The sequence below is a fragment of the Anopheles moucheti genome, chromosome 3 (genome assembly GCF_943734755.1).
Source record: "Anopheles moucheti chromosome 3, idAnoMoucSN_F20_07, whole genome shotgun sequence".
In the NCBI taxonomy this organism is placed as follows: domain Eukaryota; kingdom Metazoa; phylum Arthropoda; class Insecta; order Diptera; family Culicidae; genus Anopheles; species Anopheles moucheti.
The window spans coordinates 1214361-1232171 of NC_069141.1; the positions used below are offsets into that span (position 1 = coordinate 1214361).

General features: G+C 43.1%; 2 protein-coding genes across 3 annotated transcripts in view; one reads left to right on the plus strand and one right to left on the minus strand.

The window, feature by feature from the left end:
- LOC128301886 (voltage-dependent calcium channel subunit alpha-2/delta-4) overlaps positions 1 to 17811 on the minus strand; it is a 49084-nt gene that overhangs the window by 15855 nt on the left and 15418 nt on the right. The window lies entirely within an intron of this gene.
- LOC128301887 (collagen alpha-1(IX) chain-like) lies at positions 6760 to 9591 on the plus strand. Its single transcript, XM_053038554.1, has 8 exons — positions 6760 to 6782; positions 6882 to 6925; positions 7014 to 7438; positions 7511 to 7885; positions 7957 to 8028; positions 8095 to 8439; positions 8500 to 9394; positions 9467 to 9591. Exons 1-8 carry the CDS (start codon positions 6760 to 6762, stop codon positions 9589 to 9591), a joined length of 2304 nt encoding a protein of 767 aa, XP_052894514.1.

Consider the following 17811-nt stretch of genomic DNA (forward strand, 5'->3'; position numbering starts at 1 on the left):
TAGTTGACACGTTAAAAACATATGAATCATTACGATATCCAGTTATTGAATGTTCCTATGATTTATACGCCTAAAAGTATGCAATGACAAATGACCAGTTTCAGTTCCGAGTTCGATGTTCGAAACGACCTAAAAAGTGTACAAACTCCTATCTTTATGCAAACTTCAGGGAAAATGTGTTCAATAAAAGTAAAACAGTTTGCAGAGCTAATCCTGTAGGAATTACCAAAGCATACTTAAAAAGAAGGACAATTAAATGAACAAAAGAACGAAAAAAATGCATGAAAACACATACTTCTCTTTCACTAAATGTTTTAAACCTGCTAATCTATTTTGTTTTGTTTTCATTGTTACAAGTTCATTCTCTTCAGCTAATATATAAGAATTGTGCTAATATCCACCGAAAAATGGAAAAAATAATCACCATCGCTAGATATTGTTATTGAGACGATGTGAGCAGACACCACAAAAAAACCAAAAGTGCTCCTTCAGCGCGTTTCAGCACACAACTGGTAGCTAAATTATTCTATTCAAATTCAACGACTCCCGATCTTTCGGTCAAGGATGGGCTTGATCCACAATACTTTACCCCTCGAAGAGCTATCCCGAAAACAATACCAAACCGGCCCTATTCAATTTGTACCACTTATCTTGTTGTGCTTCATAGCAGCAGCAACAGAGGCAGCAGCTGTAGCGGCAACACCAAAGCAAACAAAAAATCACACCCACCCAGTGCCCTTTGAAGTACTCGCTTTTACAAGATTTAAGAGCACATTTTCTTTACGTAACTTGGCGCACGAAAGGCGTCCCATCCCGCGTGTCTTTTCTGCTAAGAATCTGCAGCCACGCAGCATCGAAGGGATACACAACCGTGAAGAACCTCGCGGATCATCAAATCAACAGAGCTTCGACCCTTGTGGGTTGGTCGTATTCTTGCAGATGTTTCCTTAAGATGAGCATCGTTTCATCATGCAGCTATACGCTGGAGGAGATGAAAAAGCATTCACGGCTGTTTCGCGCGAAAAGAACAATTGAAAAATCGAAAATAGAAAACTGGTTTCATGCACAACGGCAAAAGGAATCGCTTCGGGACGTGAAACGTCGCTTCGGTGCAATTGGGTGTATGAACGAACAAACGAAACGAATTTCGTTGTCCCGACACACTCTTATGCACAGGGCCATAAACACAACAACATAAAGGGTGCCAATTGAACGTGGAGGATGAAAAGTACGCGGAATATTCATTGCGTAATCATAAAAAAAAACTTTATTTCTCTTCGTTTCATGTTCTTGTTTTATGCCATTTTATGCTACTTCACATTTTTTTAACTAATTATACTGGCATCACTGGAATGAAGGTTTTTGGCTGTCATAATGGAAATAAATAAATTATACTGTGTGTACTAAAACAGAAATAAGCGAAAGCGCAAATGTAAAACTTGTCGTACATAACGATAAACGTATTCTATTTTTCTATATTCTCAATTTATGTAAAATATCTTTAAAATTTAGCGTTCGGTTCATTTTGCAAAGAAACCCTCTTACAACGAATTGATTTCAGCAAACGTGAATTCAAAAGAAGGAAAACTTGCGATTGCACAATAAAATGGGAAGAAAAAAATGCGAACAAAACTCTAATTGCTATAGATGATTACTTATAATAAAACTTTCATCATTAAGCAACTATAAGAAGAAAGACGAACAAAAAAGGGATGAAAAACCAAAACCCCCTACAAGAAGCAAACGATACCGCCACTAGGCAAAGGGAACACAGCATCTTATCGATGCAGGGCCACCAGAACCACTAACCAGGCCGTTTTCCATTTCCGCTTTTCCACCCTGTCCAACTTCGTGGGTTTCCCTCGACAGTTCCGTCTTGGCTGCAGTTCATCCCAACGTTCCCTTCGGGAAATAGTGACCGGAAGTACAGCAACCAGCAACCAACCAAATGGCCAACGAACCGGTGAAAATTATAACGAAATCAACCAACGGCAATGATAGCCAACGATATTCCAACATTCTGCCCATCCTTCTGCCTGGTTCACCCATGGTGGAAACTTGAAACTAAAGTATTCTTTGCCATCCTTTTATATCTAGTTTTCTTCGCCTCTTTCCACTCATCTCATTTGCAGGAAAAATCTTTCCCCGGACATAGGCACATCTTTATTTCCCTCTTCCGCTCTTGATTTTGTTTTTCGTTCTCGTCTGTTTTCTTTGTCTAGTTTGCCTTCCGTTCCGTTCGAAACCTTTTAAAGCAAGCCCGTAGAAAGTTGCTTCATGCAGAAACCCCTGACCGGACCTGCCTGCCTGGCTTTTCCAATGCAATGCGCTATTTTTTTCCAACAATCCTCTGACGGCCATCTCATCATCTTCGGCTTTTCGGGTCCGGGTTGGTAATTGCTTCAAATTGAAAGTACGAATGAAACTCTGGTTCGCACGGGCCGGTCAAAGAAAGCCAACACAGCCGCTACTTGCTGCTTGAGAGCGCACAAAATGCTTCACAAACGCGCACAAGATTGTGATGCGTACCGAGGAAACCTGTCGAGGATAATTTGCAGCCCTAACCGGTGGTTAGAGCAGGCAAAGAATAGGCAGAAAAAAACGACCCAACAGAGCATAAAAAAGTTTCCAACTTTTACAGATGTATGCCAACAAATTGGTGTCAAAGTGATTTTAATGCACAGATAAGTTATAGCGAAAGTTTATCACCCGCAAGTTGGTCCTGCCCGGCCAACCCGGCCCCAGCTGGCACCGACCGGAGGGGAATGAAATAACACCAGCAAATGGACGTCCATGGGCAACTTCCCATCATAATTGGATCGTGTCTGTTTATGGAAACATTAGGAAATTAGAAACACGATAAAGACGATACGGGAACGATGAACGGACGTGCGAAACTCCTAGTCACACTCTAGGGCCGTGCTGCAACTTGACGTTGCTTTAATAATACACACACACAGACACCTATACAAGCGCAGCAAAAGAAAAAAGGAAAAACGTTGGAAAAGTTGTGCACTTGCGCACTTCGGGTCACATGTAAACGTTGCCCCCGTACTCCCACCATTCCCGGTGCATGGTCGGGCGAAGTAGGAGCCAGTTGGTTGTAAAATGTGCAAACTTTCCGTGCAGCTTGTAATTAATTGAAGTAATCACGCTGAGAGTGTTTTGGAACGCCGTGTACGTATTATTGACGTTACGGAATGATTTTAATTGTGCAACAGCAACAAAACTTTCTACCGTATACAAACTTTCACTAACGTGTCGCAGTCTGATGTTCTGATGAATCTACACAATGTTGAACACTGTAAGGCAACATTCATTCTGGATTTGGTAAGAGGGAATGGATGCCAACAAAAGGTGTGAGGTTTATTTTTCAGGTCGATGCACTGAGGGCAAACTATTACACTTTTGGAAGCAACATGTTTCAGGTTTCAATAGCGATGAATCTGTTTGTATTTTATCTCTTTAAAGTATGCAATCACTATTTTTGGGAATATTTTTTAAACATGATACAAAGTATTTAGGCGCAGTTTGACAACTTTTCACCTCAATGGACAGCCATATACGGCAAACGGTTCTCGCTCGATTATTCATTTCATTATTTACTCTGAGGCATCTGACAATATATTAGCGGTAAAATGCATATCTTCAGGCGTCAACGAGAAGAGCAACATAATTGCCGCTTTGTTTCTTGTAACTTCCGTTTTGATACAGCTGATCATATTAAAACGCAGAGTGAATAAATATTTACAACCACTAACACTAAGAGACGCCTAAACTTTAATATATTCAACGAAGTTTGTTTTTATAGGTTTAAATCATGATGAATAAGACGAGTACAAAATGCATACTATCAGAATGAATAAATCGCTAAATATAACGAATTCATGATATTTGCTCGCATCCCACTAGAAAGCATATCCTATGTTACAAACTCCATTCATTTTCTGTCATATCATGTTTGCTTAACAAAACCATGGATTGTATTTACGATTAAGATGAAAAACTCAATTTTTATATATAGCTTAGTTCTATAATTACTTAAAAGCATTTTAATTGCATACATTTAGACTGCACGCACGAAGCATTCTGTAACAAAATAGGTACGTAATACTACGGAACCGAAATATTTTAATTATAAAAAAATCAACTTATTTCCCCCTCTGCCAAAACCGTTCTAAACGCAAAGTATCATTAATTCTATCTTAATAGTATTGTTAAATGTGTCATTAAATTCCACACTCTTTTCTCAGTAGTACCAAAGCATCGCACTCGCTGCGCCATTGGCACTTGTTGAGCAGAACGCAACATAAAACACAAAAGAAACAAAACCACCCCACCCGAATGGTTCAGCCCGTCAAAGCTCACTCATCAGTAAAAACATTCATTTTAAAGACCAACACTTACAACGTACCACCGTATTTCACGAAAGAGTTGCGACTGATAAAGCAATCGGTGCGACCGCTTGCCGAACAGAGGACGCCAGTGGAACAGTGCAAAGCGAAGTGAGGCTCGTTTTCCGCGCGCAACCTAAGTGGAAAATAATTGTTCACGCTACAAATAAATTAACCTCTTCTTAATCATCTAATCTGCTTCCTGGCGTGGCTGCAAACGGCGTGTGCTTTGTGGCAACACTTCCGCTACAAACACATTTACATATCACACGAGCTACCAAGGCGGGCAAGTGGCAAAAAGCGGGTTGGAAGTTGTAGGAAACCGAGCAAAAAAAAAACAGCACCGTGAGAAAAAACAAATATCCAGGCATCCATTCGTCCTGGCGCCGTGGCGCTTTGGTGCCCCAAAAGTAAATAAACAGCTGGAGGGAGTGAGAAAGCTCAGCACCCACCCCAACAAAATGGGAGACAATAAATTCCACGATAATTTTACGATTCGTTCCTCGGCCTGCCTGTTCTGTTGCCTGCGAAGGTAGGGAAAGTGACGCACATTTTATTCCAACACTCTTTTCCTTTTCGCCCCGTTGCATCCCCCGTGGGGTTGGAAAACTCTTCCCATCACGGCGAAAACCGTGTTCGAGACGAGATCAAAACCCCGGTAGGTTTGTCAAGGAAGAATCTGCTTGCCGGTTGCGATAACGGCTCCGTTCGTCACCGTTGCGTCATTCGTCATCGCGAATGGTTCGTGAAAATGCGATGGAAATACGGGTCGTGCAAACAATTTACTCACCTCCGTCCCCCTCATATCATCCCCTTGTGGAAAGAGGCTTCCGAAAATCGACATCGAATGTGCAAAACGGTAACACGAAGTTGCTGTACTTGGACAAATGCTGGTTAAAAGCGTTACACCAGTCGGAAAAACGTTCGACCCGACCCCGTTGTTCCAGAAGCTCGTGCGCTTTATATTTAGTTGCACGGTGTGTGCAGCTCATCGATGGCTTTAAGCAGCACTTAATGAGTAATTTCTGAGGCAAACGATGAAAAGTTTCCCGTTCATCAATTGGCCCTTTGACTTTGGACGGTTTTTCGTTTAAGTTTTCCGAATGAAGCCAGGACGAGGATGAACATTCAACATATATACACAAACACATACACACATGCATACTTGCGTCGTGAGATGCTCGTTAGTAAAGTTTTTCGTCCAACGATGTCGGATTTGATGTTCGAAGTAATTTAAAGATTCTATTCACGCTCGTTCCATACTTCACCTGCCGATGGCTGTGTGAGACGTTTCGTTCTTAGAACTGCCCCCGTAAAAGAATTGAACCATAAATTTACAGACAATAGGTAGCGCAGCATATGAAAAGAGCAAAAACCATGATGAGTGAAACAATTGGAGGCCATCCCTTTAAAAGGAGTTTTAAATTCTTCAATAAGCTCAAACCCGTACATGATAATGTAAATAAATAACACACATAAATATATAAACAAAAAAAGAATAGTTAAATAATTAAATGAATCCAACACTCGGCAAAGAAACATAACGCAAAGTTAATCCAGAAGAACTTACACAAGCAATCAACTAAATAACATTTTGAAATGATTTTCTTCAAAGCTTCGACCTACAAAACGGAGATTTTAGATCTAACCAGTCTTAGCAAACCATGCCTACAACTAAGTTTAGAATACATCACATTGTAAACAACTGTTTAATACACCCTACCTCAAATATTATGAACCGATAACTAAACCTAAACATTTAGAATAAACTTAATGTTTTTTATGCGTTTAATCTCAAATTTATTCCATGCTAGAATAAAATCACCCTTGTTAGACAAGTGGGACAAAGAGAAATGGAAAAAACAAACTCCACTTCGCACTGAGCTAGCGTGAAATCATATGACCCAGTTCTTAATAATTCTCCCCAGAATTGACACCCAACAAAAAGGCAAGAACTGTCGCCTTACGGGACGCAAAAACATCTGGCGAACAGCTTTGCATTCAGGGCTGTGAATGCCTATGGAGTTAATTTATGTTACATCCATGGTACAAATGCTCTAGCATCGTCCTCATGTTCCGCAGTCCAATGGCGTTGGGTACGAGATTGGATTGACGATGAGCTCGCCGCTCATCGGTTGTGGAAGCATATGGTAGTTGAATTAATTTCTCCACTTTTGAGTGCCAATGTCAGTGTTGGGACTGTTCGGAACGGGTTCTAGCTAATCGTTACTGATCAGTTGGTGGTTAGGTTTGATCTAGGGTAGATCTCGTTTCTTGAATTTTGGTGCGCGTGTATTTTTGCTGTGTGAAGCATGTCTATAAAATAGCGATCAAAGGAAGAATAGCGATTTATGCCCCTTTCAAAATGGTTCGAATTTCTATAGCAAGGTGTGTGTTAGCAAGAAAAGGTTTATGTTTTGTGTTTAAATAGTGCTCATTTTATGGGTTTTCTTATCATTCACATATTCCCAAAACACTGCCGAATAGACTGTGTGTGCTTTTAATATGTCTAGTTGGTCTGGTAAAGTCGCGTAAGTTTGTGCAATAATCACAATTCTCGAGGTCAAACCAATCTAATATCGACCGTCCGTGTAAATGTTCTATGACCATATTCGGTAGAAATCGATGACGAGGAAGAATATGAAGAGGGCCCATGTGGACGTTGGAGACCGGGTGATGTGGATCTGCGATCGTTTGATTTGATCCGTGAATTCCGTTTGGATCAGATTGAGGCTAGCAGCAAGCACATGCATCGCTTGCAAGGCACCAACGAGTACCAGACGGCCTATCGATTCGAGAAGGAAGCCAACCTCACGATGCGCTCGGTAGACGCTTTTCCACTCGGATTACCTCATCAGTTTTCATTCGAGTGTACGTACCGCATCGAGGACGAGGGTGATTCCTCCTGGCACCTGTTTGAGGTGACGAACGAGGTACAGGAGAGTCAGCTGGCAATCACGCTGAATCCCGGTAGGCAGATTCTGCAGATTGGTTTACCAGCGACCGAAGGCGAACAGCAGATAGTGGAGTACCATCACACTTCGGTGAGTCAATCGACTGACAAAATGGCATCTCCAAACATTCCTTTACCGGAAACCTTTACATGCTTATTCTAGCTATTCGATCACAACTGGCATAAGATAATGCTAGGTGTGACCAACGATTACCTTAACCTTTGGGTCGATTGCCGTCCCGTGCGTGATACTGATGGAAACTTGAACGTGCCCTTAGAGCCAAGGGACCGCTTTGACATTTCGGATGGCTACGTTTCAATATCCCGGTTCGCGGAAACGTCCGTCTTTGAACCAGAATCACCAGTGATCGACCTTCAGTGGATGGTGATGAACTGTGATCCTACCCGACCGGCACGCGGGAATTGCGACGAGCTACCTGTATATGACGTGGCATCTTTAACGGCGAAACTTCCGGAAGGACCCACTCCAAAACCGGACTGTAATGCCGTTTGTCCCCCAGGATACAATGGAACTGATGTGAGTTAATGCCGCTAGTGAAACGAAAACTGTAATCAACACACGATTGTCCTCACTTTTTTAATCTTCAGGGTTCACCAGGTCCAGCAGGCCCTCCTGGTCTACCAGGTCTAAAGGGAGAAGTGGGAGCTTTTGGAAGAAGGGTAAAGAATTCCCATTCCCTATTCTCTAAACACATTTCACCAGTACATATTTTACAATTTCTTTAGGGTCCTCCTGGACCACGCGGATTAGAAGGTCCACCGGGTGTTCCAGGAATCGGACAGAAGGGAGAAAAAGGAGAAACCGGAGCAGGTGTTGCTGGTTTGAAAGGTCAAAAAGGAGAACCAGGTGCAGCTGCGGTGGCTGGAGCGGCTGTTGCTGGACCCGTCGGCCCGAGAGGTATGCCCGGACCGCAAGGTCTTCCTGGCACAGGATTGAGAGGTGAAAAAGGTGACAGCGGTTCTCCCGGACGTGATGGGCAATCAATAGCTGGTCCGCGAGGACTTATCGGGCCTCCCGGAGCACCAGGACTTCCAGGTGCTGATGGGTTACCTGGAGCCTCAGGCCAAAAGGTGAGCAATTACTTTCTTTTCAAAATATGATCTCTTACGTCCTGTCTCTTATTACTACAGGGAGAACGAGGTGCACCAGGTGCAAGAGGTGAAGACAGTGTTGGATACCCTGGAGAACCTGGTCCAATGGGGCAGAAAGGTGAACCTGGTAATGCAAGGGCAGCAGCTGGAGTTGCCGGACCTCCTGGATTACCCGGCCCACAAGGAAATGATGGATTGCAAGGAGAGAAAGGTGAGTCCGGAAAGCGAGGACTCCCTGGCACCCAAGGGCTACCGGGAATTCCTGGCGCTCCAGGTCTTCCGGGACCTCCCGGTCCACCCGGTGAAGGCTCCACCGAAGGCGGCGGTAGTGGACGATACTTTGAGAATCTCATGTCATATAGCCACCGTGGCCCTACGGGATACACCGGCTTGCCCGGCGAGCGCGGTGCTGGAGGTCTTCGCGGTCCAGAAGGTGCCCCGGGAGTACCAGGCTCCCCCGGCGTAGATGGAGCTCCTGGACCGCAAGGTATACCCGGGCTTTCGGGACAAACGGGTCCACCTGGTGTTCCTGGAGTCCCTGGGCGAAGCTATACAGAGGCGGAAGTAAGCGACATCTGTCGTGCAGTTTTGAGGGATCATATCGCCGAGCTTACGGAAGGATTAATTGGACCTCCTGGACCTCCGGGTGTTTCGCGGCCCGGAAAACCCGGCACCCCTGGGCGTCCGGGAGAGAAAGGAGAGCGTGGATTCCCAGGATTTGCTGGGGATAGAGGTATACCGGGAGAAATGGGAGTACCTGGTGTTGCTGGACCACCCGGAGAACGTGGAGAACCTGGTGTACCGGGTGAGAATGGACGCGATGGTGTGGGTTACGTTGGTCCGCAAGGTTCGGTCGGTCTTCCCGGTCCCCCGGGCGATTCCGTGATAGGTCCACCTGGTAGAGCAGGTGAACGTGGAGAGCCTGGCAAGGCGGGTAAGTGTAGGGAGAACGTTTCGTAAAATTTAAATTGAGGTAACTGTTGCTTTAAAATAACGTCTTCAACAGGCCACCCTGGCGTTCGTGGAGCACCTGGTATTCCTGGCGCTTGTCCGAACGATTGCTACATGGCGGCTGCGGCTGCGGCTCAGAACTTCCGAACAAACCAGCAAACCAAGGGTCCAAATTATTAACCTGCTCGATGCAGTATTGAGTAGCATGAATACGAGTGAAGTGAAAACAATAAAATCATCTTTGCATTTCAACTAGAATTGGTATACAATCTAATCCATCCGAATCATTTTATGCATTACTTTTGCCATCAGTTAGACTATTTTACAAACACATAGTTTTTATCGTAATATCATTATACTTTTCTCATGGAAATTGCATAAATGTAGGCTTATTAATTCTCCAAGCTAATTCAATTACTGACATATAGTATTTAAATCCAGAATGAAACACATTTACATACCATTTGACGACAATGGCATAAAAGGGCTTAACTTAACCTTCCTCTTACAACACAACACAAAACCAATAAACTAACACTCTAATCGATCCGTAATGAATACTCCCGGTCGCATAATAATCCACGTGCTTTTACTCAGCACCATGCCATCACTAATGCACGTGCCTTCTTGTCAATGAGGCATGATAATAGCGGTAAAGCAGCATAATTATTCATTCAACACTTTCAACACAACCCCATCATTACATTCCATCAAACTAATGCCGTAATACACATTGTGAATGCTGGGAACTGAGAAGCAAAAAAACTGCCATAACTGGCCAACAATCCCCCCTTTTCCGGGTACGACACACAACTTCACACTAGCACATTAGTGCTTCCCATGCACGTGCATACACAAACACAGCAAGCACATGCCCCCTGAACGGAACATTGCAAGGCACGTTCTTACGGCGTGGATCTTACAAGGCACGAGCTGAGCAGAGTCAAACAATCGCGAAGTTTATCTCGCCATTTTCCTTATGTTTTCCGCTCAGGAAGTGAAATGTTTTTCACTTTTCTGTACCCACGTCTCACCGCCATGTATCACACTACCACTTGCATCTTGGTGTCACTGGCGAGTTTTCTCCCGATGGCTTCGTTTTTATTCTTGGCCACAACGGCTGTGAGTGTTTGTGCGCTCCGTCACTCTTTGTCTCACCCTATCTGTTCTGTTGAGCCTACCATTATTACGCCCAAAGTCCTCCCACGTATCACATACCCTTCCGGCACTCGGTCTCACTCTGCTGGCATTTCGGTAAGATTTTCCCCTACTGTGGAGCCGACGGACGGGGGCCAACAACGACGACATGGGGTACCGTCGTGCAGCAGATGCTATGACTTGGCTGTCTTTTACATCGACTTTTACTTGAACACTCCTTTATCCTAGTCCCATCTCTGGCTTGCGCTAGTGCCCTGGCTCAGTACTTACGACTTTCTTTTTATTTCGCTCTTTATTTTTCCACCCTCAAGTATGCGTAACCGAGTGTGTGTGTCTATGTGTGTATTGCGCCATCCAAAACTGGCATTGAGGATCGTTCCGTACTGCGCCTATACCCTCAAACGTGTACCACTTTTCTGCTGGTAGCGTTCACTTACATGAACGTAAGCACACGACATTTAGCCGCACTTTCCACTCTCCGTTTACATTATTTCTTACCATTTCTTTTTCTTATTTGCCGCCAGCTACAACGCGTTCCCTTCCCTTCCAAGCATCGGCTAGTGACTTTTCCACTCTGCGCTCGAAGTGTACCTCGCAGCAAAAGAACACGCGGGACGGGCTTTTAGAGTTTCGCTTTTATCTGGAAAACGGTCCCACGTTTTCCGGATGAACCATTTACGCTTGTTGGCCACAGCCAATGAGAAGATACGACGCGCGGGGGCTACACAAACGGTAACGAGGGCACCACGGAAGGACACGCTCTTGCACGGGATGTTGTTCGGTTGTTCCGTCTTGGGGTTCGAAATTATGCTTGATACGCGTGTGTGATGAGCCCAGCCAACGCACCGACACCATTAAGACCGACTACACCACCACTAACACCTCGCAATGGATGCAATAAACAATAAATATTACACGCTCATTTCATGCTAATGCCAGCTGGAGTAGGAGAGGGAGTTTGTCACTTCTTTGACTTCTTGGAAAATGTATACCGATAAAAAAAGGTTGAAATTTTCTGCGAGTTGATGGCTGCTTTGTGAAAGAACCATTGTGCGAAACTTTTGAAACATTACCTAATCATTTTCATTATTTCCTGATCCAACTTTTACATCAAATGTCTCACAATATCATCCACGAGCTCAAGAAGACTCTTAAAAATGTATTCACTTTCTAATTTATCTAAAAGGTTCGTAGGGAATCATGGTAGTTCATCATAGCAAATACGATCGGAATGTCCACATGCAAATTGTATAAACCCACGCGTATTGCTTAGTTAACGAAATGCATAGCCACTTCTACCCCTGAAACTATGCAATTGAGCTTACAAAATCGCTATCCAAATGAACACAAAAGTAATTGATAAGGATAAATGTAATAAGAAATTTATATTCAAAACTTATGCATACTTCAGCGCATTGTGAAAATTTTATCACAGTTTCTTTGATTAACAATACATAATTCAACTAGAAAAACTACGCCCAAGAGCCCACCACTAGCATGGAAAATTATTACCAAAAATATCGATACCACAATTTCTCTGATTAAATAATTAAACATCAAAGTGGTTACGTGCAGTGGTTTTTGATTAAAATCAAACACTTTTCTCGTGCGCTTTCGCGTTTCGTAACAATTTGTGTCCTAAAAATAATTTGGTCCATAACGACTAGAACGTACCATCCCAATTCCCAACGGTGGTAGGACCGTCCCGCAGCCAACGTACCTGATTAAATTCATCAATTTTTACACCAAAAACATCCCAACTTCGCTCGCTCGCGTGTAGCATTAATTCATAAACGGGACCCTTCATCAATAAGTCATGGGAAAAAAGGGTCCTGTTTTTCCATGTCCCTTGCATTGAGCGAAATTCAGACCCTCTCCATTTACGACGGCGTGGGCATGTCAAAAGACGAAACCGAACCGAAATGGTTTTCTCGCACCGGGGTAAAATTTTCTCCGTATACCTTCTTCAATCACCGTCACATAAAATATTCTATTAAAAATCAAACTCCTGCAGTTTGGCCCTATTCTTCCAATGCACATCCCCCTGCTACTGGTACCGGTAGTGCCGCGAACACCGCTTCTGCGTCAGCAAACCGCGTCTCCGAAGGGATCTGTTTTTTGTTTTCTTTAAAATTTAAAACAAAACTTTTCCATCGATAGCAAAACTACAATCGTAAGCTTTTCTTGCAGAGAAACACGTTTGATCCACAAACTCTGGCCTTAGCCCTTTGTTTCACACGTACGCTACCCGTAGCATGAGTTTCACCCGCCAGTTTTCACTGGCAAATTTGAAACCATAAATAAGTCAATCCCCATAATTCATGACCTGTGGGCCAGCAGAGAAAGCACACTTGCCGGGGTCACTTTCAAATGGCGTCAGAAAATCTCGACACGTGTGTGTCTTTATTTGTATGTGTGTGTGTGCATACCCATACACCGCACCACCTTGGCGTTCTATCTTTCACATACTCTTCAGCATCGTTCAGCAGATAGACGACAAAAATTATCGATTATCGCTCTCATTGGTATGCGGAACGTGGCAGCATGGATAAATTCTGCCAGAGTTTAAAACTGTGGAAAACGGCCATTGTGCAAAGTGGACTTATGGGCCGGGGAGTGTGGCTATTCCTCTGGCCGGGACCGAACCACCCGCACCCGATCGAACCGACAAACTTTTCATCCCCCATAAAACATTTTCCTCCAGCATGTCCAACAAACTGTGGCCGATTTCTAGCGAAACATAAAACCTCAAACCACTACGGAAAAATTGACCTACGGAATAAAGAAACAAAGCAAAAAAATAAAAACACCATCAACAAACCTTCCCAAACCCAAACCCATACTTTACTACCGGATGGCGTACGGCGTTGACTCGAAAGGACAGACGTGAAGCTGGCTGTGCCGTTTAAACGACATCGCATGGAAGGCAACCAGCTCCCTTAACCTAATGTGACTAAATTTTACAAGCTTAGCTCTCGTCACCACCAAAAATTCAATCTTCCTGTCCATATGCGTACGCCCATCCGCCGTGACAGACGCATCAGCTGAGTTCGTCAGCTTGCCGATGTTGCTGTTATCCAAAATACTGTCGACGGTGACAACGACGCCGACACAAAGCATTCGCACATATCAGCGCGTGTGCGTGTATGTGAATAACATGTATGATAAAACGTGGAACGTATTTTTCGTCTGTATTTTTTTTAGGGAACTCATTGTTCGGAACTGAGCGCTCCATAAAAAGTGAAGTAGCGTGGCTGTGTTATAATAGTGTGACCCCATTTCATTTAAGTTGTATACGTATCTGTCTAGATTAGATTCGCAACAACACGGGGTGTTCATTGTTCATTGAAAAGATTCATATTTTCGTAAAGGAAATTACACATTCATCCTAAACATGCCATGGACACCCTTTGAAAGGTTAATGAAAATAAATTAGAGTTAAGATAGCTTTTGAGGACAGATATTGAAGTAACCATGCATTATAACCGAGGAAAAAAGCTTTTACTTGTTTAAAAGGGCTTCTTGATAGAATTGCAAATGATTGGGAATGAAATAGGATTGTAACAAGTGTATCCTAGCATAACAATTGCATAACTTTAGGCGTTCTGTTTTACATTTTGGTTGTGCATCATATCGCACCATCGCCTAAAAGTATGCAATTTGCACAGCGGATATTTATGAACAGCTGACACAGTTCGTATTGACGCAAATAATTTTAAAATTCATCAGTCAGAATTTCACACATACTTTTTAACATATCCTCTTTCTTCTAATCGCCGATCACCAATTACAGTTCTTCTATTACTGATGGTTTATTTAATAGTAGTCCTTAAATGAAGATTATGATTTTTTTTGAGATTGTAAATGATTTTTGATCTGATAAGATGAGCTTTCTGGCAGATCTTATTAGCTTCACAAAGCTCTCGCTTGCAAGTTCGTTACTCCTACAAAGTAGCATAAAAGAGACGAAAAACAAACCAAAAAAAATATAAGTGTCAAATTTTATTGTTTTACTTTACGGTGAAATTTCCTAAAATTACCAACAGTCTCCTTAGTGATACCTTGCTTGCATTACATTTTCCCAAAACCATTTTAATACAGCACACGTACGTCAACGCCAGGTAGAAAGCAAACGGTCTTTCAACTGCCCGTGAACAGAAAACAGTGTTTCCAACATAAAAAAACCCTCCTACAACAGTCCATTCCTAACAACGGCCTTCATTATGTCCATCCGATGCGACACTTTTGCTACAGCACATCACCCCGAGTGCTAACAAAACGAAATCGGTGTGTAATAATGTAGGGCACACGGGCAATGGACAACACTTAATGAGCGGACGCACGCTGTGTTCCGTCATGTTTCGAAAGCACGTTTCGACCAAAATACAACGTCCAACCGACCGACCGAACCGAAACCTACCCCATCATTACCAAACATTTACAGCATCATCTTACCCAAACGAGTTAAAGTTGGACTATCTCGTCTGGTAGAATACCCGGTCGGCACAGTTCCTGCCCAGCACCGTGCATTCACTCGTTTCGTTTGTGTCTCGTCTTTCTCGCCAAGCGACACTCACCAATCCGGTGGCACTGGATTTTATGATGTTCCCCGCCTGAATGGGAGGAATTTTTACGCGCATACACAATGAGTGCCAACGTGCAGTGGAATTTTTAATTGAATTTGCCAAACAAACGAGAACACTTTTCCACACTGTAGCGAAAGTTTGATGTGGAATGTGAAACACATTACCGGCAACTAGCAGGCAATAGACATATTAGGCGCATTTCGACCACTTGCTTGCGCTATCGCTGCTGTCCTGTTCTTGATCGCCGAACCCATTTTTTGTAGCCAAACTGCTACTACACCATCACCATCACCAGAAACAACGATGGTACCAATGTTTAGAACCAGAGGAAGAACTGAGCAAACCATTGTACTTAGAGCAAACGCAAGATATCCACGTCATCTTCAGGCACTGTGCCCATCACCCTTTTACGGCCATCAACCGACCAATGGAGTTCGACATTAACGCACGGACGGCTCTTGATTTCATATTCTCATCATGACACTCGACTATTACGCACTAATGCTTTCGCCCGTCGAAGCACATTTTATGGTGCCAATTTACGAATTCATCATTTGCTGAGTGATTATTATTGGCATTCTATTTGTGTGTATGTGTTTTGGGAGGGTTTTAGTTGGATTTGATTTGATGCGAATCGATCGTACCGAAACATGGTTCGCGGCTCTAAGGGACCACGGCGCCAGTGTCTCGCGCTAAGGCTTGTTAATTATTATGGGACGATACCGATACAACGATAAATTTTGCTCGCACTACTGACCGGAAATTGATTGTTGAGGATTGCTTCGAAAGCTTAACCCCGCGGCCCATCGGGATACAAACCGCGGGAAAAGGACGTACCGCTTGTTTTTTTTTTATTCACCCCACCCAAACCGTTCCCAACAATTTCCGCCTGCCCGTTCCCGGTGGCGGGAGCGGCGCTATTGAATAATAATGGCACCATTAGCGTCTCAACAATGGCGCGGCCTAAAATGTGCTTTATTATGCAGAGCCAATCAATACCGGGCGACATGCCGACATTTTTAAGCTAGGACAAATCAATATAAATTTCATAACCCTATTTTGTGCAATTAAATTACCATACGAATCGCTCATGTTTATGTGGATGTGGATTTACGTTCCCATGCACGGCACAATTTTTTTTTCAAAAAACTATTTATTTACCGTAAGTATTTCTTCTTTTATACCTCTATAAAATTTAAACGTAAATGTATGTATAAAATATGTACAGATTAGTTTAAACAACATTTGCGTTATAAAATGTATTTATTCATTACACATTAAAGCAAATATGAGTGGATTATGCTTATTTCAGATTTTCTACAGATATCTTCGTTAGTTAGGAGCGCTAGGCATTAAACACGCCACAACAGCCGTGTCAGTAGTATTGAAAAGAAGATCGTCTGTGACAGATTCTGTTTCAGCATTACAACGACCTCGATCCGATTCCGACAGGTTCTTTGTGCAACACGGAGGCAAAAGCATCATAGAATAGGGGAAATTTATTAGCCCTCTCTGTCTCTATCACTCCCACCAATCTCTAGTCCCAACCGTCTTGTGTGAGGATAAACACAGTAAGAGACTGTGTTTTCCCTTTGCCCACGCTGGAATGTGTGCCAAGTTCATCCTGGGAACAGTACGCTTACTAGGATGTACACATTTTTCGAATATACCTTCATTCAGCTTCAACTCCCAGAAAAAAGTACCGAAACCCAAGTTGTCGTTCCTCCCGTCAGCTTAGCATGTGAATTTTTATCTCTTTTTCTACTTTTACTTGCTTTTTCCCATGAGACACTTCTTCTGATTATTGTGGTACTGCATTCTAAGCCCAACTTAAAAAAACCCTTATAACAAGCATAAAAATCTCATTCAAAGACACAGCACAACAAAAAATAAAAACCCCACGGTAAAGTTATTTCTCGAGTAAGCGATTTACTTTTGATGTTTTGCATCGGTTTGGGTTCATTTTTATTCTTGCCATTTTTAAACATGCTTCCTTTTCGCTACTCTGAATGACCAATTTTTGAAAGGATTCCCCTTTTTTTGTTGGCGCTTTGGTCGGGTTCTCGTACCAAAAAACCCTGTGCCACCTGTTCCCGAACGGTGAAGGATAAATTTGGTGCGAAAAAAGGGATCAAAACGTGGGAAATACTAAATCGTACTTGCTCGCGTCCCGTCGGTCACCTTCCAACAGAGGGTGTACAGATTGGTTGTACGATTCACAGCGCAGGAAGGATGAATTAAAAATTATGTGCTACGGGATGGAACTGAATTCTCACTCGCAATCGCGTTGTCCCTGAACTGACCTCATGTAAAGGCATTAAGTCGCCAGAAATAAAGCTCGCCGCATGGCGTGGAACTTTTGTGCTTTCTCCATCCCTTTCGGTCCATGAAATACCCATTCACCGTATAGACAGTGGCAGAAAAGATTTGGCACGGGGTTTGTGTGTGTGTTTTTTATATCAAAAAAACAAGAAAGAAAGTTCAGTTTTTGTACAACTTTGGCTGAGTGGTTTTATGCGTTGTTCTACAAAACAAAACTTTTTGCTGTAATTTCGTTGTTTTCTTGTGAAATGAAAAAGAGTTTTTGCCAGTTTCTTTTACATTTAAATGGAGTCACATTGAACAATTGAAAATGCAGGGTAAATATGGCGATATC

Coding starts and splice junctions, on each gene's coding strand:
- LOC128301887 (XM_053038554.1), top strand. CDS start 6,760: ATGGTTCGAATTTCTATAGCAAG. Junction 6,783..6,881: donor GTTCGAATTTCTATAGCAAG/GTGTGTGTTAGC, acceptor ACTGCCGAATAG/ACTGTGTGTGCTTTTAATAT. Junction 8,029..8,094: donor TGGGAGCTTTTGGAAGAAGG/GTAAAGAATTCC, acceptor CAATTTCTTTAG/GGTCCTCCTGGACCACGCGG.